The following is a 25,067-nucleotide window of genomic DNA, read 5'->3' as shown; positions in this document are numbered from 1 at the left end:
TCTATTTTCCCTCAATCAAATAGATGTTAATGCAAACCAGTCTTGATTTACCACAACAGCTTATTTTTTAAGAGTACATTTTTACTAGTATATTTTGTTGTTGTTGTTTTAAAAGCATGTAGAGCAATATAAAATATGTTTTTACTTTGTCTTCTTGAGGCTAAAACTTTAAATGCAGAAATTACTTGCCTAAATCCTGTTCAATTTGGGTAAATTTGGTTGGAGCCAGAATCAGACATATGATCCCTGGGGCTTAGGCCTGTTTTGTAGCCAATTAACCTCTCAGAAATGCCTTTGAGCAAGCACAAGAACACAATTCCCCATCAACAACATAACTTTGTGGAATACATGAACTAGCATACTCTACAAATAAAAACACAAAATATTTTCCATGAAATTATTTATTGTGGACTGATTTACCTTCTTTTTAATTGTAGTTCCCTTTACATCAAACACCCCGTAGTTGAGAAGATACATCGCACACAAACATCAAGAAAAAGCACAAGGTAATACTTTCACTTGAGACTATCCTCTAGATATGGGATTAGGGAATGAAAAAAGGGAAAGATGCAAGTTCACAAGGTATATATATATATATATATATAGTTCATACACAACTGCAGACATATTCTTACTAGCACCCGAAGGTCAGCGAGGAAAACCAGAGGGATTGTGAAGTTTTGAGAGAAAGTGAAGTGTTACTGTGGGTCAGAGGAAAGAGGGGAGTGATAGACTGGATGTATGTGTTGTATTTACTCTTGTAGATGTCTTGCGGATAGACAACAATGCATTTTGCTGAAGCATGTGGCTAGAAGAGTCTGTTGACCGTTGCTGCTGTTAGTATAGAATAAAGTAGTGTCCAGTTCTGAACCGTGAGTTTTGAGATCATCGTCATGTCAAGTTCATTGTTATCTTTGTTGTTGTTGTTGTTGGAAAGGGTTGGGCCACAATGGCACCAAGTTCCCCGGTAATTTTTTGTTGACGTGATATTGGTTCTAAATATTGTGGTAAAATGTTTCAAACAGTTATGGCTTTGAAATATTTTAACATCCTGTGGCATAATCCTGTATTTTCGTGTAGATATCGCGCAATTTAAATACTGGTAGAAACTGTAAAATCCATATACTGTGGAAGCGTCATAGTAATTGATGAATTTAAATCTCATTGACAATCTTCAATGCGATCGGAAAACCTCCATGACTGTATGGTTATTGATTAAAAGTGACATTTAGATACAACAAACCTGATCCAAGTTCATGATTTTCCAATATTTCAGTCATATCCTTGCAGTGATTTGATGGCAGTAAAAAGTGAGTTTCCCCTCATAGTGAAAGAAAGCACAGAAAAATGTCAAGGATAATACATTACACATGCACATATCATCCGACCACTCACTCCATCACTAAACTATTTATAATTATAGTACAGTGCAATTTTATAAAAGATTCCTAAGGAAAGGAAAGTTTTCAGTTTCTCAGCTTTCAATGTACCGCAATTTGACGGCTCTTCTTGGCAACATTGACTAAGCTAAGAAAATAAAAAGATGGATAAGATTTGGATGAACAGTGCATACAGAAGAGCTCTCAACATTGAGTGAAATGTTCAGTTAAAAGGATAATCAACTCCATTTGGAGTTAGAGAAGAAAACAATAGTTATCGAAGAAAAACAAAAACAATTGTTGAACTTTGACACAACTCTGAATCGACAAGAGTTTCACATGTTAGAGATCTCCTTTTAACTTCATAGGAATGCCAAAAAAGCAAATTTCAAAGTTATAAATTATTCAAGAATTAAATAAGGCAAATAAATATTGCAACTCTATTACTCAGTTAATAGGATAAAAATTTAACATAAATAAAGTGTGCAAATAATAAGCAGTACAAATTGATGAGTAACAATTTTTGGAGTTCACACATTTAATATTTTACCCTATTAAAAAAAGGCTGGTGTGAAATTCATGTGATTTCAAGCTAATGATTTAAAGAAATATCTCCTACCTGTAAAAATTCATATCTATTACAATGGTGACAATATAATTAATGAATTCTTTGCAAGTCCAGGAATTAAGGTTTTTATGTATGACTTATGGTATCTCATGTTTTCTCAGGCATTTTTTTCAGGGAGTCTTTGAAATTAGTTAGACCATTATTCTATTTTGCATTCAATCACAAAATTAGCAAGCTTCACATTCATATTTTATGCAACTCATTGTGGCTGGAATATGATGTTAAATGTAGCTTTTGCATCCAATGATATATATGTAATTGTGGATCATACATACCATTTAATTATCCTCATATTAAGTGCATCATGTTTGTTGTACATTCAGTTTAACTTTCTAAGGCATTTAATCAATCCCTCAACCTTTGGTGTAAACATTATCATTTATGGAGTTCTTTTTCAGCGATCCATTGATCTGTTTATAATCTGTTTTTAAATGAGTAAATTTGTAGTTGCTCAGTGCAGTGTGTTTATCCACCATCTACAGTATGTATTTAGTCAGTTGTTCAGTTTGCTCTAAGTAGCTTCAGCTGGGTGTTTGTGTGTTTGAGGAGGTCTGATACGCAGCAAAACTGCTCTTTGTGTTGTCAACAATGTCTAACCAAATATTTTCACAACCTGAGACCTCAAAAAGTACTAGATAATTATACTGAGAAACATTTTTGCTGGTTCCTCTATTGAGTATATGGAAAGAGATCCTAAACATTTGCTTTTGTGAATGTGTGTAGTAAATTTTCCACTTGTTTGCTCTCCAACATCCAACCTCTACCACATCTTGATCAGGACAATCACAGCTCAATCTTACATGCAGGGAAAGACTCATCTTGCATGACCACAGTGCTGCTGCTTGCCAAAACCATGATGTTTAAGTCTTGCTGCTTCTCATGGGTTTCCTGGTACCACTCCCTCATAACTTCTGTATCATGGGTTGGAATCAGTGTGACCTAGAGGGGTAAGAATATCCATACCAATATCATCTGCGGCATTAATTTCAAGGAAAGTATTCATAATTAAATATTTAAATTATGACTCAGACCATTGGAAGAATAACAGTACCTGCATATTATTTCCCCATTGGCTCTTTCCTTCCAACAGAGCATCCAGAACTGCCTTACTGGGCTCCTGTGCTGTAGGATCATTACCACTGACTACAAAGTAGGAGGATCGGATCCGTTTAAAGAACTCCGCATCAACATTCTTGGCATTGCAGTGATTTGGTATGTAAACTAGGTCCATATACATTGGAGGACAGTTAGGTACTGATGTTCCACTGCTGGACTTGGTGCTTCCTTAACAACAATAAAAAGATATAAATCATATATATATATAAACATATACAGTAAACCTCTGATATTAAAAGCAAAGATAAACAATGCTTTAAAAACTATAGACTATAGAGCTCCGTTAGTCACGTGACTCATTCAGTTTACACCACCATACTGGCAGGCCGGGACAGCTGCAAATGTATGGCGCCAACATCAGTTTCAAGGCAACAGAGTTCACGGTGTACTTTAATTCAAAAAACATAGACATGTACATAGCAAAACATAATAGATTAAACATAACAGATCCCTATAATGCCCCTGGGGTGCGTGTATCAATAAAGGAACGAATAGCTTTTCTGACCTGCAGTATCCTGATATGTACAACTACCTCATCAACTTTCCCTCGTCCTACTCCGAAGACTCTTTAAAAGCCTACAAAAACCTGGGGGGGGGGGGGGGGGTATAATCGACCCTAGCTGTCCTTGTTTGTAGGTAGCCAGCATAGCTATATCACCGTAAGTACAGTAGACATCATAAATGTCATGAAATCTTAACCCGTTTAATCCCAATTTTTCCCAGACATGAAAATATCCAAATGAGGCCTGCCAAAATGACGTCAACCTCCGGAGCTCTATAGACAGATAACTGTCTATTATGTGAGGTGTAATAGTAAACATGTATTTTTCATATTTTTAAATTGTGAGTATGAAACTACAGTTACCTGAAGTGCTGCTTTTCACTCCCCTTGATGCAGAGGTATTAGTAGCATTTTTGGTATCTTTATCTTCTGTAGCCTTTTTTGGAGAAGATACTTTCGACTCTTTGATGGCACTTGTTTTTGACAAGCTCTTTGTTGCAGATGACTTGGTCTTGCTGCTGATGTTCTTTTTTGGCTTCCCTCTTTCATCTTTTTGGGATGCCTCCTGAGCCTTAAGGGCCTCAGGATCTACCATGCAGGCATCAGGATGTGGAGGAGCAGGAGCAGGGTCTCTGGGCGTGACTGGAGGTGGGTCTGCATGACGATAAGTAATAGTCCTATCTGTTGGTAGTGTTTCTGAGTCATCCTCAGAGTCAATATTTGCATCTGCAGTTATTGATGGGCACTCCTCTGTGCCAGGAGGAACATCAGAGTCTGTTTGAGAGGGTGCTGATTCACTTACAGAGGTTGGTGGAGTTTCTTCACATTGCTTGTTCTGCTGTTTCCCTCCAAGTGGTGGTGGTGGTCCTCCTCCAGACTTAGCAAGTGGCTTTTCCTCCTCCAGAGGTTGTTCCTCATTCATGAAGTACTCAAGAGGACTGGGGTTTATAAAGGATGGAGAAAGCTCTGTTTTTGGATGTCTGTATTCACAGGAGGTCACTAAACACAAGTCCACATCTGCTCGTGACTGAGAAAGGATTGTTTTTGATGTATCTGGCCCTATGGACCCACCATCACAAATTTGAGTAGATTCTCCATATTGACAGCTGTAGGAGCTGCTGGAAAACTTCTCTTGAGTGTCTCTCTGATTGGAAGATGGAGAAAGTTGGGCTGGAGATGACATTTTGGGGCTAGTGGGGGATTTCAAGTCTGTGAAGGGATTTGTCCCTAAGCCAAGTTTAAGCTCTTCTGTCTTCTGAGAAAAACAAGATGACACCGTAGGCGATGAGGGTGACTGGGCCTTCGGAGGAGTCTTCTCAAGATTTTGTGTGTCCTCTGTTTTATCCATACCAGTCACTTCGTAAAATGAGCTGGGACTAGGTTTATCTTTATCTGTACCTTCATACGAAGTACTTGGTCTTCCTAGAACAAGAGAAGAGTCAGGAGATAAAGGGGACTGATTGCAGGGTGACTGTTTTGGAGTAACAGACTCTGAGAAATGACTTGCATTTGGGGAAACTTCTCTTGGCTCCCCAATTTGGCAGGGTGTTGTAACTGATGGGGTGGACTGAGAGGCATCTGATGGGGAAGCAGATGCAACCTGGGTAATTTCAGACTCTTTGAAAAGCATTGCCTTCTCTCCAGCTTCCCCCGGTCTGTGCTGTTCTCCCATGAGACCAGCTCCATCTGAGGGGCTGTAATCAACTTCTGTAGGACCATTTTCAGTGGCTGTATGCTGTATTCCTCCTGCAGATAGATAATCTGGTGACTGCTTGCTAAAATCCAATGCAAATGAGTGTTCTGGGGATTCTTGTCCACCCTCAGCTGACAAAGACTGCTCAGGGGATTTTGTTTCTTGTTGTGGCATTCTCAATTTGGCTGTTTTTGGAGAAACATCAGGGGAGATTGACATAGGCCGGGGACTGTCCTTAGATGGGGAGACTTCTGCTTCTTGCATTGTGGTTGGAGTCTGAACAACAGAGACAGAAAGAGAGTCATCCACTTCCGTGGAATGCGGGGAGCCCACTTCAGCATGAAGTGATGGGGAGACCTCATCTGTTGTAGGTTCTGGTAAAGAACTTGTTGCAAGTGACGCTGTTGAGGCAGAGGCAATGTGAGAAAATGTGTCCTCTGCAACAACCTCATCAACTGGTGTGCCAGACTTATCAGATGTGGTCCCCTCAGATATGGACATTTTGCTGTCCTCTTTAAATGTTGTGAAAGGATTTGTATCAGACAGGCTCTCTACTTTAGCCGGCAGCAATGGTATAGCAGATGAAATTGAAGAACTGTCATCAGTTGCTAACTTCTTATCATTATTGTCAGTCTGGCTTTGGGTCTTGTGGTCAAGCTCAAAATTGGTTGATAAATGTGCTTCATAACTTGGTGATTGCTTCTTTCCCATTTGTGACATAGGCACTGCTTCATCAATAGGACTAGCCTCTCTGGGAGAGTATTCCTTGTCACTTGTTATGTCAACAATAATAGGACCCTGGGTCTCAGATGATTTCTCAGATGGTAGACTGCCAGCTTTCTCCTCCACTGGGGATTGGTAGTAAGGTGTGTGACCTGAGGACTGTGGAGATAAAGGACCCTCTAAGGTTTTCTCATCTGGACTGTATGATTCCATTCCTTTTGACATCCCCGTTAGTGTAGTTCCCAGTTCAATTGGTGAAGATACACCTGTATGAACATGGTCAATATTCACGTTTTGGTCACCAGAAGGTGACCTGACAAGAGGCAAAGTTGCAGTGGTAGCAGTGAGCCTGTCTGAATCAAAAGAGAATCTGTCTTTAGTTAAAAACTCCTTGGCAGATTTGTCTTCCTCCAGTGAAGATGGAGGTGAAATGGTGGAAGCTGATGCATGATAGTCATGCCCCTCTGTGGCATCGCTCTTGGAGTGATCTAATTCAGGAAGATCTTGGAGAGGTGAGAGTTTCTTTTGTTCATAATCTGTAGCCATGCCGTACCTGACAAAATCTTGGGAAGGAGAATCACTTTCATCATTAGTTGTCTCGTCACTCAATACATCTCTTGGAGTTGACATTTCATCCATAGGTGTTGGAACACTTGAGATCTCAATTGTAGACTGAGTGTGTCCAGATGTTGTGTATTCTTCTGGAGGCTCATCTCGATTTTCTTCATCAGAGGCGACCTCACTTTCTGGACCTGCTGGTAGGGTTTCATCATGAATAGAAACAGCAGGAGATACAGGTGCAGAGAGCCTTGGTGGTGTGGTTACATCAAAACTCTGCAACTCAGTTTCTTTGTCATTTTTACATTGTGGTACTTCTGCATCATAATCTGATCCTTCCTTTGTTTCCTGCTCTCCTTGCTCTCCATCATCTTTTAATGTAGATATTGCTCTGTCCTGCTCATCCACTTCCTCTGTATCTCCCTTTTCTTCATAGTCCCCTATCTCAGATGACTCTTCCAACCCTGTTCCCTCATCTTCAAATTTTTCACTGGTACCATTGCTTTTTTGATTGGGTTCTAGCTCTCCTGGAGTGCCACCACATTCCTCCTCAGCTTCTGTGGTTGCTATTCCTTCATCCAGTGACTCTGCTGTTTCTGGAGACTCTTTGCAAGGAGTTATTTCTTCATGCTTGATCATCTCTCCTTGATCATCATCGTCTATTTTGGTCTGAGATACGATTTCGTCATCTTCAACGATCTCCTCTGCTTTCAGAGCCTCAAAGTCTTTAGTGAGGTCCTCTGGAGAAGACATCAATGATCTCTCTGCCTCAAGAACATCTGTTACACTAGCTTCAATGGCAGGTTCTTCAGCAGTAGCATCTGAGACAGAAGGTGCTGCTACTAATTCTCCTGCATCTTTTTTTGTGGGTTTAGCCTTAGCCTTCTCTTTGGGTTTTGCAGGACTTCCAGGAGCCTTTCCTCGTGCTGCAACCTTTGGTTTAGGGGCGGGTTTTTTTGCCTCTGGTGTGCTAGGGGCAATCTTTTTCAAGATACCAGCTTTCCTCAAATCTTTCTTAGGTTCTTTTTCATCTTTCTGCATTTCTTTCTTTTCATCCTTTCTGCTTTCCTTTAACAGGGAATCTTTCCTAATGTCCCGTCTTTTAATTTCCTTCTTCACCTCTTCTTTCTTCACTTTCTCTTCTTTTATGGCCTTTTCTTCTTTTTTGGGTGTGGGTTTTTCAGCCTTTTTATCAGCCTCACTCTTTTCCACTGATTTCTTTGTTTCTTTCTTTATTGTTTTTGGTTTAATGTCAGCTTTCTTTTTCTCTGGAGTGTCAATTTTGGGTGTTTGCTCAATCTTGCCTTTAATGTCCTTGTCTCCTGCTTTCACTTTTTTCACAAGTGCTTTTTCTTTCTTCTCTGTTTTTTGAGTTGGTTCCTGAGTTTCCACAGAGTCAGTTTTACTAAAGATTTTTAGTTTTTCGGGGGCTTCTTCTTTGGACTCTTTGTGGAGATTTTTGCTTGGGGATGGTTTTGATGTGGACTTTAGACTCTCTTTACTGTCTGTCTTATGTTTCATCTTTGCTTGTTTCAGTGTAGGGGCTAAGTTTGAATTAAGCTCTTTTTGTGTGATCACAGGATGTTTGAGGAAGTCCAAGTGTTTAAGTTTCTCTAGGCCTTCGAGAATATTATTCTGAGTGGAATTGCCTGGAAACAGAACACGGATGATTTTTTCTGATGGGTTAGCAGGATGCCACACAATCAGTGATGAGATGGAAGACAAATATGAGATTGGGAGCTCTGATTCTTTTCCATTTGGCAACAAGACAGGGGCTTTGTCTTTATCACTACCAGTCCATTCTTTCAGTAAGTATTGCAACTCCTTGCTGTTCTTAGCAGGGTTAAGAACATACATTTCAAGCTTTCCAACCCCCATTTTCTGGAAAAGTATTATTGGGTCTACTGTATTCCCAATATTCCTATGCAGAGGTTCAGGTTTTAAAGACAGCTTGTTTAGGTACTGCAGTGTGAGAGATGCCTCTTCAGCATTTCTTCTAATCCTGTAGTTGGGCTCAAGGTTTTCCAGGTTCTGGGGCATGTTCACAAACATAACACCAATATCAGGTGAGATCATATTCTTTGTCCAGTCACTGTTAGCTGTGGATCCCTGTGACTGCTCCTCCTCAAGTTCAGCTATTTTGCGCTGCAGCATGCTATTTATACCAGGGAGGTTGTCATCTCCAATGTGTGTGAGGAGAACAGAATCCACTCTGTCCAGATGGCGTACCAGCTTCCAAAAACATGACTTTCTATCAGATCCACCATTAATCAGCATGTTAAAACCGTTAACCGCAAACAGTGCTGAATCACCTCGTCCACCAGGGAAAATATAGCAGCATGGTTTGGATAATTTTAGGAATCCTCCTGAGGTTGGGGGTTCCAGCATATCAAATGGAGATGGGATTTCTACAGATTCTGACAGGTACTCTGTGAATTCAGAAAGACCTTCCATTTCTGGAAGGATGGTTGGGGAGTTTAGCTTCATATGGATGAAGTCCTGCAAGTTGTGTTTGTCCAGATTTGAATTTTTCCAGTCACCATGCTCAGGACAAAAAAGGGTTAAACTGGCTTTGTTAGCTGGATGTATGGTGCTTAGAAGTTCTCCAATCTGTGAGTAAAATGAATTGAAATATTTCACTAAAGACAGCTTCATTGGCTTTAATGTTAAACTGTAATGTGCTTGCTGAATTTTAGTATTTGTTGACTGTTCGAGAATTTTTTCTCAAATGCAGTCACAAAACTGGTACATATACTGTAGCAAACTGAAGCAAAAAGCTATCAATCACTCACCTCTTGATCTGTAAAAATGTCAATGAAATTGGAAAGAGAAAAGGAGCCTGATTGGAGAATCAGCTCGCCTGTATTTTCAAAACACTGTCCTGCCAGGACAAGCAGCTTATGGTGGGCTGTATCTGATACCATCAGACGTACCTACGTGTAAACAAAGTTTATAAAATATTATAATCTTCATTAAACATGGACTTGGTTTGGACTGATAATGGCTTGCATTAGATGCAACAAAAACAACATAGCATGTGAAGGTTATCCTTAATTTAATTTAAATGCCATATCTACAAAAAAACTGTTACCTTAATTAAGTGAGAGTTTACAATATAAAATTTCATATCATGTCGTAAAGGACCCACCTAACAGAAGTAAACTTGTTGCTATAAGCTCATCTAAACTTTTTTGCATTTTTTGTGATTTTAACAGAAAGAAATATCATTAACCCTTTCGCACGTAAATTTAGAATATTCTGGCTGACCACCCAGCGTGAGTTTTTTAAGGCGACCGTTATTTAGAATGTATCACTTTATGGTTTCCATGGTGACGCGTTACGTACATTGCTTGTTACGTGACACACCGCAGCACTGTATGAATGATGATCTGCTTTCATTTAATTTTTCCTTTTTTATTCAAAATATTCACAAATTTGTTAACTATAGCATGAAATATCTAATATTCCGATTGCCAAATATGTGCAAGTGGATGTGTTTTGTTGTTTAAACACCTTTATAACGATCATGTTAGATGAGCTATATGCGCGATGGGCGCCGTCATGTTAGTTTGCGCCGCACAGAGAATCGGATCTGTTGGATTTACAACACGTTAATTTATCCACTTCTCCCGAAATACATCAAAGTAAGTGAGCCAGTGAACTGTGGAAGAATAGAGTAAGCTTTAAAGTCACTTTCACAATGTGTATCTGATATGAAACGTGTCGTCTAATTATAATGGAAAGGGTTGTTATTTCCACTTCTATAGACATGATTGTGTATTTTACAAACTCTAAATATATTGTTTTGTTAGTACTCATGTGTATTTAAATGTCTGAAACCTAAAATGAACATTATTTGGTTGAAAACATTGCATATATGCGCGTGTCCGTCTCTGTTTTAGCGCCAGCCATAGCGCGCACGCACATTTGAATTTGGCAGTTGATCACGTGATGCACTGAACGTTCTAATTACACCGGTGTGATCGTACGCTCCTGGGACCAGCCAAGACTGATCACGGTGATCGTACGCGTCAAAGGGTTAATTTCAACAAATACAAATTGTATTACTTTGGCTTTTGGCTTTCTGTGTCATTTCCTCTCTCTTTCTTGTTCTCTGTCTAGGCCAGCATTTTCCAGTTTGCTGCCATTGACTGTTCTGGGCGGTCTGCCAGGTTCAGACCTGCAGTGCTTTACCATATTATTAATGCAGAGTCAAACTGCAGTCACAGTGTGCAAGAAAGGCTTTGTGTGTTTAAATCTGTAGAAACCATCCATTTAAGCCACAGCTAACAAAGACTGTACCGCTAATTGTTCGACATAAGCACTCAAGCCACTGGCCGCTAACAGCTTTAATCCAATAAAATAAAAATTAGAAAAAAATAATTAATTAATTAATTAATAAGGTTAGCTACAGAAGCACAACCCCCTACCCCCATGACCTCACCTTCCCCAAAGGCTGTTTTTTTTTTTTATTAATTAATTTATTTTATAATTCTATATAACCATGATGTTCTTGTCCTATAGGACACTAGTTCTGTGTTTATTCTTATCCCCATTAAGGTATTTGTTTTTATGTGAACCAGACACCTAAAACAGTTTTAAAATATGTTTTAGTGGCAGACATAGATACATTTATAGAAATATAGAGAGACAGAGAAAGGGTTTTTACCTCAGTGCTAACAGCTTCATCTGAAGGGTTGATGAGCACTACTGTCTCCAACACATTACTTTTGTGGTGCAGAATCTTTTGTCCTGAAAATAAAATGACATGTTATTAATGCATTCTGTGATGTACACACAATACACATGTGGATCTTGAAAATGCTTTAGTTTGTGTTATATACTAAATTAAATTATGAATATGCATAAATATTTTAAGGATTGTCTTTGTCGAAATTAGCTTCTTAAGACCAGGTCTTTAGTACAACACAAATGCTGCTGCTTAAGGAACCACAAAGACAAGCCAAGAACTAGATTTGGTGAGTTTATTTGGTCTGTAATTTTACTGAAGACCATTAATCCTTTTTATTTCATTACCATTCCTTCAGTCATGTATATATGAATGATTGAGTTTTAAGTTAAATTTGCAGTCAAAATGGTTATGGTCTGGGTTTTTTAATGTGACATCTGTCTCACTTAATTGCCTTGTGTGTACTCATGCAAATATTCTCATTCTCATTTCTCTATATATGCTCTATTGACACATATCTAATTAATATCTGCCCCTCCTTCAGCAACTTGTCATCCTTTCTCTTTCAATCATCACATGGGTGGAACACGAAAAAAGCTTCTAGTATTCCACTGTGAAAAAGGTATTCCTTTTTGGCTAACTGACCATTTTCTCTGTACTTTCTGTCCATACATGTCCTCTGACAGTATGGCTATACTGACAATATAATATGCCTCTGATTGTTCAATATCTTATTTTTTTTTCCCATCCCAATATGGCTCATTATAAATTCAAGTGAGAATTTTCCAGTCTCTCTCTGGGTGAATCAATCCTATTATAATTTCATCAAGCTGTCCAGAAGCGGTGAGGCTGTAAGATTGCAGGAAACAGTCAACTCTGTCACTGTCAGTAGTAGAGTGTTTGCTATTACTGCAGAGGACTTTGAGCCCCTTCTGTAACATCAGCTTCATCACTCATGCAGTATCAAAGCAATTGTTGTTCATAGTCTCATAATTCCCCCTCTGAGGTTGCTTTTTTAGGTTCAGTGACCATGTGATCCATGAGTGCTGAAAATGGCTTGAATAATAAGGCCTTAGTACCTAAAATTTCAAGAGGGCACACACAATATTTTCCATTTGCACTTAACAGTGCACAACCTCTTGCATGCATGGTCACACCACAGCCAAAAGTAGTTGTTAAAAAAGCCTCCAAAACTGTATGTTGTGGATGAATTACATGCTTTTTGTACAGCAGAGACATTCTCACACAGAAATCATAATGCATAAATAAGTTTGCCCTTAAACTTAGAAAGCACAAATCACATGTATGTATAAATCACTTTCCTGGATTTGGCCCTGTATTATACTAATTATTAACTGCAGGCACAAGCTCCCTTCATTTACCAGTTCATAATCCCGATTCATTGACAAGAAATGTACAGTAGTGGCCAAAAGTGATGTCTGGCAGGGATATTTGTTTTTAATGACCAAGTTCGATTAAACCATCAAATAGGAGGAAAATATTTTATATATTTTAAATATTTTAAATATGACAAAATTATTTGGCAAAAAAGGCAAACTACAGCTGCAGGTTTTATTTTACTATGGAAAAAAATGCAAAAACAAAAAGCTCGCAGGAAAAAGCATACATTGTCAACAACATAATCAGTGAAATTGACCCAATGTCTTACCTAAACTTCAGACATTATTTTTCTCTCATCAGCTTATATATTTGCAGGATGTGTGTGGGTCTCAAAGACTGTTCACCTTAGGACATATGCAGAATGTTTGTTTGTATCTATCTGTATGTGTGTGTGTGCATAAATCCAGGTGGCTCTCTCATGCAGTGTAGGTAATTACAGTGTGTTTCCCACCTGCTGAGTTATCATCAACACTGTGAATTTGTTCCTTTGCATGTCCCCCTCATCTAAACATATTCACTGTGTACTTCATATCTGTTTCTTCTTCTGTTATTTCCCCTGTATTTTTGTTTTTGTTTTCTACTGCTCTCCACAAAATATTTATTTAACCTTTTTAAGAAATAACTAGCATTACACAGACTGACATCAGCTCTCAACAGATAGTATGTTTAATACTATTTCAGAGAAGTAATGTAGACCAACCAGCACAACAACCATCGAATGCGTGAGTTAGACTTTTCCTAAGTGTAGTGATTAATAATAATAATTTGTTACATCTATATAGTGCTTTTCTCTGCACTCAAAGTGGGGGAAGGGGGGAATCTCTTCAACCACCACCAATGTGCGATGGCAGCCATATTGCGCCAGAACGCTCACCACACACCAGCTTATTGGTGAAGAGGAGTGATGAAGCCATTCAGTATATACAGGGATGATTAGGAGGTCATGATGATGGACACAGGCCAATGGGCAAATCTGGCCTGGATTCCGGGGTTATACCCCTACTCTTTTTTCGATGGACATCCTGGGGTTTTTAATGACCACAGAGAGTCACCTTGGTTCAATGTCTCATCTGAGGGATGGAGCTTTTTTGTGACCCAGTCACTATACTGGGGCATTAGAACCCACATAGACCACAGGTTGAGCATCCCCTGCTGACCTCACTAACACCTCTTCCAGCAGCAACCTTTTTCCCAGGAGGTCTCCCATCCAGGTACTGACCAGGCACAACCCTGCTTAGCTTCAGTGGGCAACCAGTCTTGGGCTACAGGGTGATATGGCTGCTGGTAATGACTTCAATACGGGCCACTCTCTCTTTAATCATTAGCAATTGGAGCAGGAGTTCCTTTGGGAGAACATGCTTTATCAAGATCAGTAGGAGGATGAGAGGGAGGAGCTAAGGGACAGAAGAATTAATTAAATGGAATGCATATGATTCGACTTGAAATCGACATCTGCATATAGCAAGTGGAGTGTACTTGATGTAGAACACACTGTAACTTCTACAGGTGTGTTCCTGAGATGTTGCAGTCATCTCACTGCAGTACTCTTTGCTCTAGTTTAGCTGCATATATTCTTCAGAGCACAGACATCTGTGTATTGGTAATGAATGATTCTCTTCTAACCTCATTTCTTTTCTCCTTGTTCCTCTGAATCTAGGCAGGTCCGTTAAGACAGTTGATGTGTAAGTAACCTGACATGAATGCTATTTCTGCTGCCCAGCACACACCCAGACTCACACAAGCAGAAAAGTGGCATCATTACAGGGCCAACCTCACACCAGGGGGAAGACCATTTAGGTGACAAAAACAGCTGCTGTCGGGAACTCCAAAGAGATGAAGAGAAAAAATTTTGATTAGAATCAGTGGTGCGAACAAAATTTTGGTCAAATTATACTACGGTCGATAGCAATTTTCCTCTGCCCTTGGAAAATGTAACTGCTGCCATCGACTATTATCCACATGGGTGAGTAAAATGGGGCTTTTATGATGAATTCCTTATCATACCTTAATTTTCCAAATCTGACATTGAAATGTTTTCCTCTGTTTTTTTTTTTTTTGGACCGCATCGACTTTCATTGTATGGGCTAATACAGTTGAAATATTCTTCAAAACATCTTCTTTTTTTATTCTGTCCATACAGTCCATACTGGTTCAGAACAGCAAGGGTGTATAAATGAGTGAATTTTAATTTTTGATCCCTTTAATACAGTGTCAAATAGATGGTAAAGGTGTCGTAAGCTATTTTTTGGAAATATAACATATAAAATGTCTCCACCACCTTACAGATAACAATGAAAAGTGTCATGAAGAATCAAATATATCTCTGTTTCACCTGGGGTATACCACCCTTTTTAACCCATTAGAAAATGGCAAATCCAAAATAGTCTTTTTCTGTGAATAATTAGCATGTGTGGATTTGGTTATATGTTATATGTCCTTGTTATGAGTTTTTGTTTTGTTTCCTTTTTTTAGGGGGGGGGGGGACTTTTTTGAAGTTGGCAGAAGTAGAAAAATGGCAAAAGTCAGCAAAACACCTGAAATTGATTGTAAAAGCACCTTTAAATAACTATATTATGTTGTAGATATCTAACATAACTACAAACTTAGTAAGCTAAAGCAGGCATATTTGATTGTCACTTAGAAGCTGGGCTATTTCCATTCGTGTTTGATTCTGGGTGCAGATGTGTCAGCTGCAGTATTGTTTAACTTACACTAGCTTTGCACTGCCACACTCACCCAACCCCATCCTCACCCCTCTTGTCCTGATCTCAACTCACACTGTCTCTGATACTAATACAGACTGAACACCCTTTGGGCAGGCAGCCTCATCTAATGACACTCACCACAACGCACAAACAAAGCAAGCATCCATACAAATGCAATGCCAACAACATGAATTTGACTTTCTCCCTCACTTTGTCTCTCTCCAACTCTGTTCTGTTCTGTCAACTCTGTCAATGCCAAAATGGGATTTTGAAAAGGGTATAGAAGAGACCTTTCAAACACACATACAAATACTTAGAAATATCAATACCATTTATACCGGAGTTCATCGTAAAACATTCAGTCCCAAAGTCTTATTATTCAAAATTCCCTCTCACAAAATGGCACGTTGCATATTAATAACCTTCTAGCCCCTACATCAAAGCAAAGCATAGAAGACCTGATTTCAGGCTCAGTTTAAAGACTATGTATTACAAGAGTATTATCATAACATAAAGATGCTGTTTGCCTTTATTTGTCCTGTACTTGTATTACAGCTTGTGTTCTAATACTCACTGCACATTTAGAATTGCAAGCTTGCCATCTATCAACCATGGCAGGCTCATATGCAAAAACTTGAGTACTTTTGGAAATCAATATGGATAAAAGCATTTGCCAAGTGCCTCGAATATAAAATAGAACTACAGAGAAGCAAAATTAATCAAACAAAGAGTTTCATATTATGTAAGTGTACAAAAATCTATAATTCGTTAACACGCCCAGGACAGCAATATCAGCCACCATGACTTTTACTGGAAATCTTACTGTAAAATGACTGGATATTCATTACATTTTATTTTTTTTCCAACACATTTATTTATTACATTTTATTTTTTTTTTCTACAGAAGAAAGTAAGTTATACAGGTCTGGAACAACATGAGGCTAAGTGAATGACATAATTATTGGATGAACTGTTCCTTTAGATTGTAATATAGCATTTTAATATATGTCAGTTCATGTCATACTTTTAATATTAATAATATCACAATTCTGGATGATCAGGCAGCATGTAATTGCACGGTAGACATTGCAATCATTTGTTAAGTGCTCATTGATTACATTACAGAAGCTGATTCATTACTATTGATTACGGCACTGTCTGATGCTGGACTATGATAGCTGATCTAATATTAAACCTCCAGGCACATTTTTAAGCTTCAGTCTTGACTCAAAGCAATGACAAAGTCAAAGTGCCAGGTACCATATGCTCATCCTCTAAAGGTCCTGAAGTATCTCAGAAGCAAAGGGATCCTCCACGCTCTTTTTATCTTCTGAGCCTCACAGACACATCATTGCCTCTCTCATAATTCTTTCTCAAGTATTCTTTCAAGTGCTCCCTCATCTTTTTTTACTGTAATCTCTTTTCTGAGTTTCACACTGTGATTCATCTTCTGTTAGTGGTTCTGGCAGGGGTTCCACATATTTCAAAGGCATTTGGTTGGTATTTTGTACAAAGAAGTTAATCCAATATAGATATATTTTCTATTTTTTTTATGTGAATTAATGTGAATAGCCATGTGTTTTTTATGTTCCTCATTTATTTGTTGCTTTAGATTAAAGCATCTGCTAAATAAATAAATAAATGTATATATGTGTGTATTTGAGTCTCAAGTCTCCCTGTACTCTCCACAGGCCTCAGATATTTAATGATTTATATCTCACCCTCCTCCATGCTGACTAGGAATAGCCCATCTTCTCCCCTGCCCCCATATATAATCTGTCTTACCCTCCTACAAAACCCCTGTAGGAGAGTTTGACAGATAATTATCCTACAATTCTCTTATACTCTGCGCTGAAAAGTATTAAGACTAAATTAATTTATAATGCTTTGAAAGTAACAAGAAGTGTTATAAAATTGGAATTGCTGTAAAAAAAGGGGGGTGGGGGAGGGTGAGACTGGTGGGATAAAGCAATTATCAAGACATCCACTAGGTATTTGTCTGTGGTGGACAGCTAATGGCTTTGTATTTAAAAGGCTTAATGGCCAAAAGCGGCATAATGCAAATTCCTCTGTTAATTTTCTAAAAAGCTTTGTATAAAGCCACCCATCGAGCAATAAATCTGATTATGGAAATGAACAAACACCTACATGTGTCATGTTTATCCTAAAGGGAGGATTAGTAGCCAATGATATATTCTTGTTTTGTCCTCTTCTGACAATCATTTAGATGAGTAAATAAGACTTCCAGCATGAATTCTGATGATTTCAACAAAGTAATGAGCTTGCTACCTAATGCCAAAGCCAGAACTGTCTCAAGTGCCTCATACTACCATATATAACCAAGAAAAAGTCGTAAGTGTAAGTTATTGTGCTATTAAGCTATGGTGTTATTTGTGTGTGTGTTCAAGCTAACACAGATTATATTTCAATCATTCAAGGTCAGTGTTGGCTCATCATTTGCTTACATTAGCAGACTCACTGTCTCTCTGAAAGAGATATTTCCATTATGGTTAAACTCCTATAATTTTCAGATATTTTGTGAAAAAAAATCTATATCACTCTTGGGGTTTGACTGCATTTGAAGCCCCTGTGTACGACTATGTGTGCAGCGTTTAGTTCAAAAGCAGATAAAACCACTGTCATTAATTTTTCAGCTAATTATCTCACATATAGCATTTCATCCCTTGCAGTAATTCAGCATGAGAGAGAAAAATGTAGAGAAAGCAAAAGCTACAGAGGCAGACAGTCAGGGAGGACAGAGGAGGGGACACCAGGGACAGGGTTTGATCCAGACAGAGCTCCAGGCAGACCGTCTAAACCCACCTCTTTTATCTCCATCAAAAGAATCCATCAAGAACTCGCACAAAAAAAATCACAATGCAAAATAAATTGCAAGCTTACTCTAAATATAGAAGAGCATTATACTGTAGATATAGCAGAAAGAAATAGGGAAGTAAATAAAGTTCTGAACATCGCGGTCATCTCTACAACATTTGCATGCTAAGTGCTAATATAAAGATAAACTGATAAGAATCGATTTTACACGAGGCAATGTAACATTGGTGCCGTCATGGGGAAGATCAGAACAGTCACAGACAGAGCAAAGCATGATGGAAGAAATGTAACACAGATATAGATTCAGGCACTGAACCGCTGAAGTGACTGCCACATCTTTCGTTCCCTAAAAGATGATTTAATTGGCAGAGAAATTATGTCACTGGAACATTTCCTGTCTATATTTATAGACAGATTTTTTGAGGCAGATTTTCTATGACAAATTCAGCTCGGTTTGAAGCCGTTTTAATGACCTTGTGACATGGGAGATTTTGCTAAGTCATGGTAATGGTAATTTTCTCTTGGTCTTTATTGTGAAAAGGGAAAAATAAATAGTTAATATTAATAATTAAATTATAATGATAGTTATACGTTATAATATCATTATTAATATTAACTATTTATATTCCTTTTTCACAATAAAGACCCATAGAAAAAACTTTCAGCAATTGTTGTTTTGCATCTCTACACAATACACAATACGCAATCTCTACAAAAGCTCTTTATCACTATTGAGCTTTGGGGTCACTAGTGTTTTAAATATTTAATATTAAGTTATCATAAATGGCTACATAAGAGTTTTGAGCTGGCAAAAGGATATGAAGTGAGCAGATCATGTTCAGCCTACCTCTCACATCGGCTGAAAACCTGGCAGAGTGTCGAGAAACAAAAAGCTTCAGCTCCTGGTCCAAGTTACAATCTATCAGATTTGTGTCCCATGAACGAATTCCTGCAAGTCAGAGGAGAAAGGGTGAAAATATGAAATGTGTTGTACTTTTAATCAGTCACAAAGAGAACAGTTCTTTATGCATTGGCAATACAGGCTACCGCTTGCAACAAAAACTACCTCATTTCAAATGTTTATTTATTGAGTATGAAGTATGTTGCGTTATGCCAGGGAGAGATCTGAAACTCAATTGGGAAAAATAACACTTACATTGGATCAGTCTAAAGAGGGAAGTAATCAAATAATCAGATTATGTTTCAGATCTTTCCTGCATATTGAACTGAAGCCCAATATCTCTTAAATTCACATAACTAAATGCTGGGCTCTGTTGCTATACATGCAAAAGCTAATCAATGTATGGAAATATCTATGAACCTTCACGGTCAATGGTTAGCCAGAACAGAGATTATGCTTTAGAGAGAACATTTCTCGATATCAGATGAATGATCTGAATGTCATACTTGCTCTCCTCATGGGATCACAGAAGAATATTACTCCTATATTTCCACTACCGCACATGCACAACCACAACTCGTGCCTTCAAGGCAAATATAGTAATATACTGCTATTACTGCTGAATTTATGGTTAAAATGGTTAGAATTTAGCAGATGCCAAACCTCATTTACTCACAAGCTCCACAAAACAAGAGCACAAGTAGGCCTATGCCTGATGTAATTTCAGTTATTAATTCAATACAAAAGTAATGTGTTTTGTTTATCACAATAAAAAAACAGCTGTGAAACTTCCAGTAAAGGGAAATTAAACCTATAAAATCATTTTTTATTTAGCTTTGAAGCAGGCCTCACCAAAGTGATAGAACAGATGAAAAGAGTGATAATTCTCTGTTCTTTTTATCTTGCACACGTCATGCTCACAGGGATCTAACTAGACCTAACTATCCTACAATTAAAACTATCCGATTGGTTTACGAATTGATCTTCTTGGTGAATCAACTGAACCAGTTAACAAATCAGTCCCAAAGCGAACTATGGTCGCAAGTTCCATCGTTACCAATAGAGTTCAATGGGACTTACGACCATAGTTGGCTAACAATGCTTTCGGGAAACGCACCCCTGAATGATTTATTATTTAACAGGACTGAATTGGCCAGAAAGGTGTTCCCGAGTCAACAACATGACAATGAATGGATAAAAAAAAATAATTAATTAATATAATTATATTCTAAATGACTTATGTATGAGATCATGGATGTATTGCTACAAACTCAGATGGGAAAGGGACTCATAAAATTACCGTAAACACACTAATTAATAAAATCTCATTTAAAAAACACAGTCTCTACATATTGCTTCATTGGAAAATATGGATGCAGGATTACGTGACTACGTAGTTACGTCTTGACGTAAAGAACAACCGATCTGTTATTTGAATGAACAGTTGAAAAGGACAGGTATGCGCGTCCCATCACTACTGAAACGCCCTTTTTGGCAAGAACGTGGGGCCCTTCTGACTTTCCGTAGGGACTGCAGTGCGGACCGCGCCACGCCTACAAGCCGGTGATTAGAAAGGAGTGAGTAGAATAGAGGAGGATGGAATTAAATCAGGATGCGCAGCAACAATGTCTCCAGGTCTGGTCAAGTGGGCAGAAGTTATGGCTTTTGCTAGCTATGAAGTAGGGTACAGCTAGCAATTAAATATGATTCTTTTTTATGATAGCATTTAATTGTAGTAGTGTTAAACTGAATAAATAATTTCCTGAAATCTCTCTTGTACATGGTTATTTACGATGATTGCCACAAGAGTCGGATTCAGTATAGGATATAATAAGAAAAACACGAGCTTAGGAAACAAAGAACTGGCGCACCACATCACAACCATGCAGATGCAAGGTGATGGTGCACATCCTGACTGCAGAGCTGATCGATGCTCCATAGAAAGTCCCTCCACCCCGGCAAAACAAAGCGATTAGTCTTATCGATCGACACGCTATAAATATGCATGCTGAATCATCCTAGCCCACGACAGAAGTCAGACACTGAAGTTCCTCAAATTGCCAAAAACAACACATCTGGCTCATCAGATAGAGATGCACGCCCTGCGAAAACAGACATGGTGCTGATGATGGTGATGATGATGATGTCTTTGGGAAACTGGGTGGCGCGATGCGATCGCTTTGATAAGACACGCAGTGCACTCGCCAGTTACTAACAGGGAGGGGCTGCGATACAGTTTCCATCCACATAGTCACACAACAAAGAAATCCAATAACATGATGCATGGAAAGTTACTTGCAGTCAGCAGAAATTTGTGGCTAGAGTCACACATTAAATCACCCTTTCACCCCCAAAGTGAGTTCAAGGTTAGTCTACTGAACTCGAAAAGACAACTGCATAAGATACACGGGTCCAAACATTATCTAAATATATTCATGGCATAAATGAATGGCACTGCACAACATTTGTTCATCATTTTTGTCAGCTGAGCTACCTTTCTCAATGTCCGCAATGGCACACTTCAGACGCTCGTCAGTGACCAGCTCCCCAATGACCACCAGCAGGTAATATTTGCCCTCGTCGAAGTGATGTGTCGAGGCCGTGGGCGATGCCGTGTTCCTGGTGCTACTGACACCTCCGAAGGGTGCTGGAGTATCTACAGGTTCAACTAGCGTCGCCATTCTCTCAGACACTCACACACTCTCACGCACTCTGTCCGGTAACCTGAAGTGAGCTGCTATCTGAAGCCGTGCAGCGGGCGCAGAAGGAGTGGCCCAGGCTTTTATATCCTCAGACTCTGTGTCATAGTGATGAGGAACCGCCGCTGCCTCTCCTCTCATTCAGCTGATGTCATGCAGCAAATCATAAAACAGCGCGAGACCAGTTGGAACCTTGAAAAACCTTACATAATTAAAGGATGTCCAGAATTTATCGTTAACACTGGATTAACTTGTTGACATGTGGATTGGGCATCAATATCCATAAAAGTTTACTCTTGAACGATTGCTGTAGCCTACTTTTTTATTAAAAGGTGTACCGACACCTTTATAAAAAAAAAAAAAAAAAAAAAAAAAAAATCTGTTGAGTTGATAATATTGCATATACAAAACGTCATACCAATGAAGCTACTGGAAACTGAATAATTTAAAACAAGCCATTAATGAGTCTAGTATTGCTAAATTATCTCAATAACATAACTTAATTTTATTAATATTCATCTCATTTTGAATAAAGGTTTGTCGGTGTATGTTTGTATCTCACAGAATTTATAACATGTCCAGTTAACATTTGAGAAATTAAACAAAAAGAGAAATTATATTTTGCAGAAATAAAACAAAACTGGTTCAGGATGGTTTTTGCCTTGTGACATTTGTTATTTTCATAACAACTAATCCCCTATAATTCATTCATGCAATGGAGAACATTTTATATTATTTAAATATTTATACATAGGCATATATATATATATGTATAAATCATTACATTTAGGCCTACCTCAGGCAAGTCATTTAGTGTACAAAGCATGTTAGTTCACTAGAGAAATTAACTCTAGAGGGTAGCATTTCACTAAATATATGCACTATATTAGCTTATATATTCATTTTATTTACTTAACTGTTAGTAATATCTTAATTATTTAATATGTTTAAATTTGTTGTGAAAAGTTATGACAGTGACTGTGAAAATGATTATATTTGAAAAATAAAAAACCTGGCTTATGTGCAATTTACATGTTTGTTTGTTTTTTAATTTTATTTCAGTGTTGATTATTATATAGCAACTGAATAGTTTGGGCTCTGTTGTTAATTGTAACCTTTAATATGATAGTAATGTGCAAGAAAGGACTCCCTATAGTTTACAGCATTAGCAAAGATAGATATTTTATCCTTAAGAAAATGTTAATTATAATTGAATTTACAAATTGAGACACAATTTGTTCAATAAACCACTGTTTAATAAAAAAAGAAGCAATTTTATGTTTAGTTTTTTCCCCCCTGCTGTACCGAACCATGACTTCAATACCGAGGTACAGATAATGTATTCTCTTTTTCCCTTTGATTTTGAGGTGAAATTTGACCTGGGCATGTTCTTTTATGTGAGATTCACCCATATAATCTAGCCTATTTAGGCCTATAGACTTCATATTTTGACTGCAAACCTCAGTGTTTTTTTACAGCAAAACTTTCCAGTTACACACGAATAATCTACAAAAATTCAATAATATATTTCCTGCTCTGTTTTGTGTTTTCATGAGCTTCTGAAAGACAAGAATTTAGAAAGACTTTTAAGAAATGCAAATAAATTTTGTTTTTATTTTGCTCTGCTCTTTTTAATGCAGAAGCCCTTATACTGATGGAGTAGAGGGTGTTCCGTCTTGTCCCATCTTGATGATGTCATTTTAGGCAGAGTCATGGCACATATTTTACTGTCCCATTACGCTGTTATACAGCTGTGTCATTGGGGTTCACCTGGAGCCATGTTCAGTGTGTATTTGTTATTAGCACTCATTCGCATCATTACTATAGTAATGATTAATAATGAACACACACAAATTTGAGTATTTCATAGAAAAAGGTACAGTTTGTGTGTATTCTGTGTTATTTTCATTCTTGATTAGTAATGAAAAAGTTGTTTTGTCAAGTCACAGTCTAGTATTATGAATTTTAGTTTTTCACTTCCTGCAGCTGTTTCAAATGAACCTGTTATCTGTGTGCATGTGTAAATATTTCAGGAAGATAAGTCAGTTTGTCAGTCACTGCAATGTTGGGCATGAGCCTATTGGAAGTGGGGCATGATTCAGCATATCAAACATTCAGTACAGTACATCTGGAAAAGTGCAAGCCTGTTATAAATATATTATAAGATCACATGTGAGCCAAGGAGATATATTTTTGTTAAATGTAGTGTGATATTAAAGTCTTATCAAGGGTGCATGATGTAAAGCGATAGAATGGAATATGTTAGAAGAAGTGGAAAATGTTAATATTAAAAGTGTGTGTATGTGATCGTGTATTTCAGTATATGTGGCTGTATTTGAGAGAGCATTCAAATTTAAACCAGAATTAGAGATTGAGTTGAGTCAATATATGAATGAAATCAGAATAGAGCAAAGGAAGAGAATTCAATTATTTCATCAACAATTATGTTGTGTCATTGTCTGTCATGACAACAACATTTGTTGCTATGGTAGCTGCACCACTGGGACCACAGTCAGCCCATGGCTGCATGGGGTACCAGATTAAAGTCACCCTGAAATCAACAAATTTTCCTCCTTTTTATCGAATATACTGTAGCAGTATTTATTTGAAATTATTTATCAATGAACATCATTATTATTATTATTATTATTACTATTTAATTTGTGTCCCCATGTAATCTTTAATAAAAATAACTTCCCCTCCCACTTGCATCAACATCTCTTGTCTTCTCTGATGGCGTGTTTACTGGTGTAAGGGCGAGACAACCTGTCACTCAGCCAATAGCAAACCAAAACAATCAATTGCTGATGGGCAAAATCAAGTCTACATCTTTTTCTTGTTCGAGAAGCAGTTTCACTCAGATATACTGCATGTCACAAATGGGAAGAAAAGACTATCACAACTTCTGTTTCACAACAGCAATCATCATCGCTGAGGAGATGCCCAGTCTGGCATATGAGTAGTGAAGAGTGACAAGATCTGTTATGCTTAAGTTTGATCAGTTTTTATAACATTTTCTTTAACTAAAAAATACACAGATGTGCTTAAAAATGCATTGTCTTATATTTTGATCGATATTTTGATCAAAAAATTATTTATTTAAAATATAATTCCAGGTCATCCTCGCTGATAATTATAATAAATTAAGAAAACACAAAACATTTACATTTATAATCAGACTATTTTTGGAACACATGCCAAATAATATTATTGTTTGCTCCCAGGCAGAGATTTTTC

At 37.8% G+C, this 25,067-nt stretch overlaps 1 protein-coding gene across 1 annotated transcript; it reads right to left on the bottom strand.

The window, feature by feature from the left end:
* Positions 1 to 383: 383 nt before the first annotated feature.
* map1b (microtubule-associated protein 1B) lies at positions 384 to 22,028 on the bottom strand. The gene is made up of 7 exons (XM_048187050.1): positions 21,626 to 22,028; positions 19,078 to 19,179; positions 11,269 to 11,351; positions 9,392 to 9,532; positions 3,989 to 9,209; positions 3,059 to 3,291; positions 384 to 2,946 (listed from the first exon to the last, which is right to left on the bottom strand). The coding sequence occupies exons 1-7, from the start codon at positions 21,810 to 21,812 to the stop codon at positions 2,791 to 2,793; spliced, it is 6,123 nt and encodes a 2,040-aa protein (XP_048043007.1). The 5' UTR covers positions 21,813 to 22,028; the 3' UTR covers positions 384 to 2,790.
* Between the last annotated feature and the right edge of the window lie 3,039 nt (positions 22,029 to 25,067).

This window comes from Megalobrama amblycephala, linkage group LG4, assembly GCF_018812025.1.
Source record: "Megalobrama amblycephala isolate DHTTF-2021 linkage group LG4, ASM1881202v1, whole genome shotgun sequence".
NCBI classification, from domain to species: domain Eukaryota; kingdom Metazoa; phylum Chordata; class Actinopteri; order Cypriniformes; family Xenocyprididae; genus Megalobrama; species Megalobrama amblycephala.
This window is presented reverse-complemented; position numbering and strand designations above follow the sequence as displayed.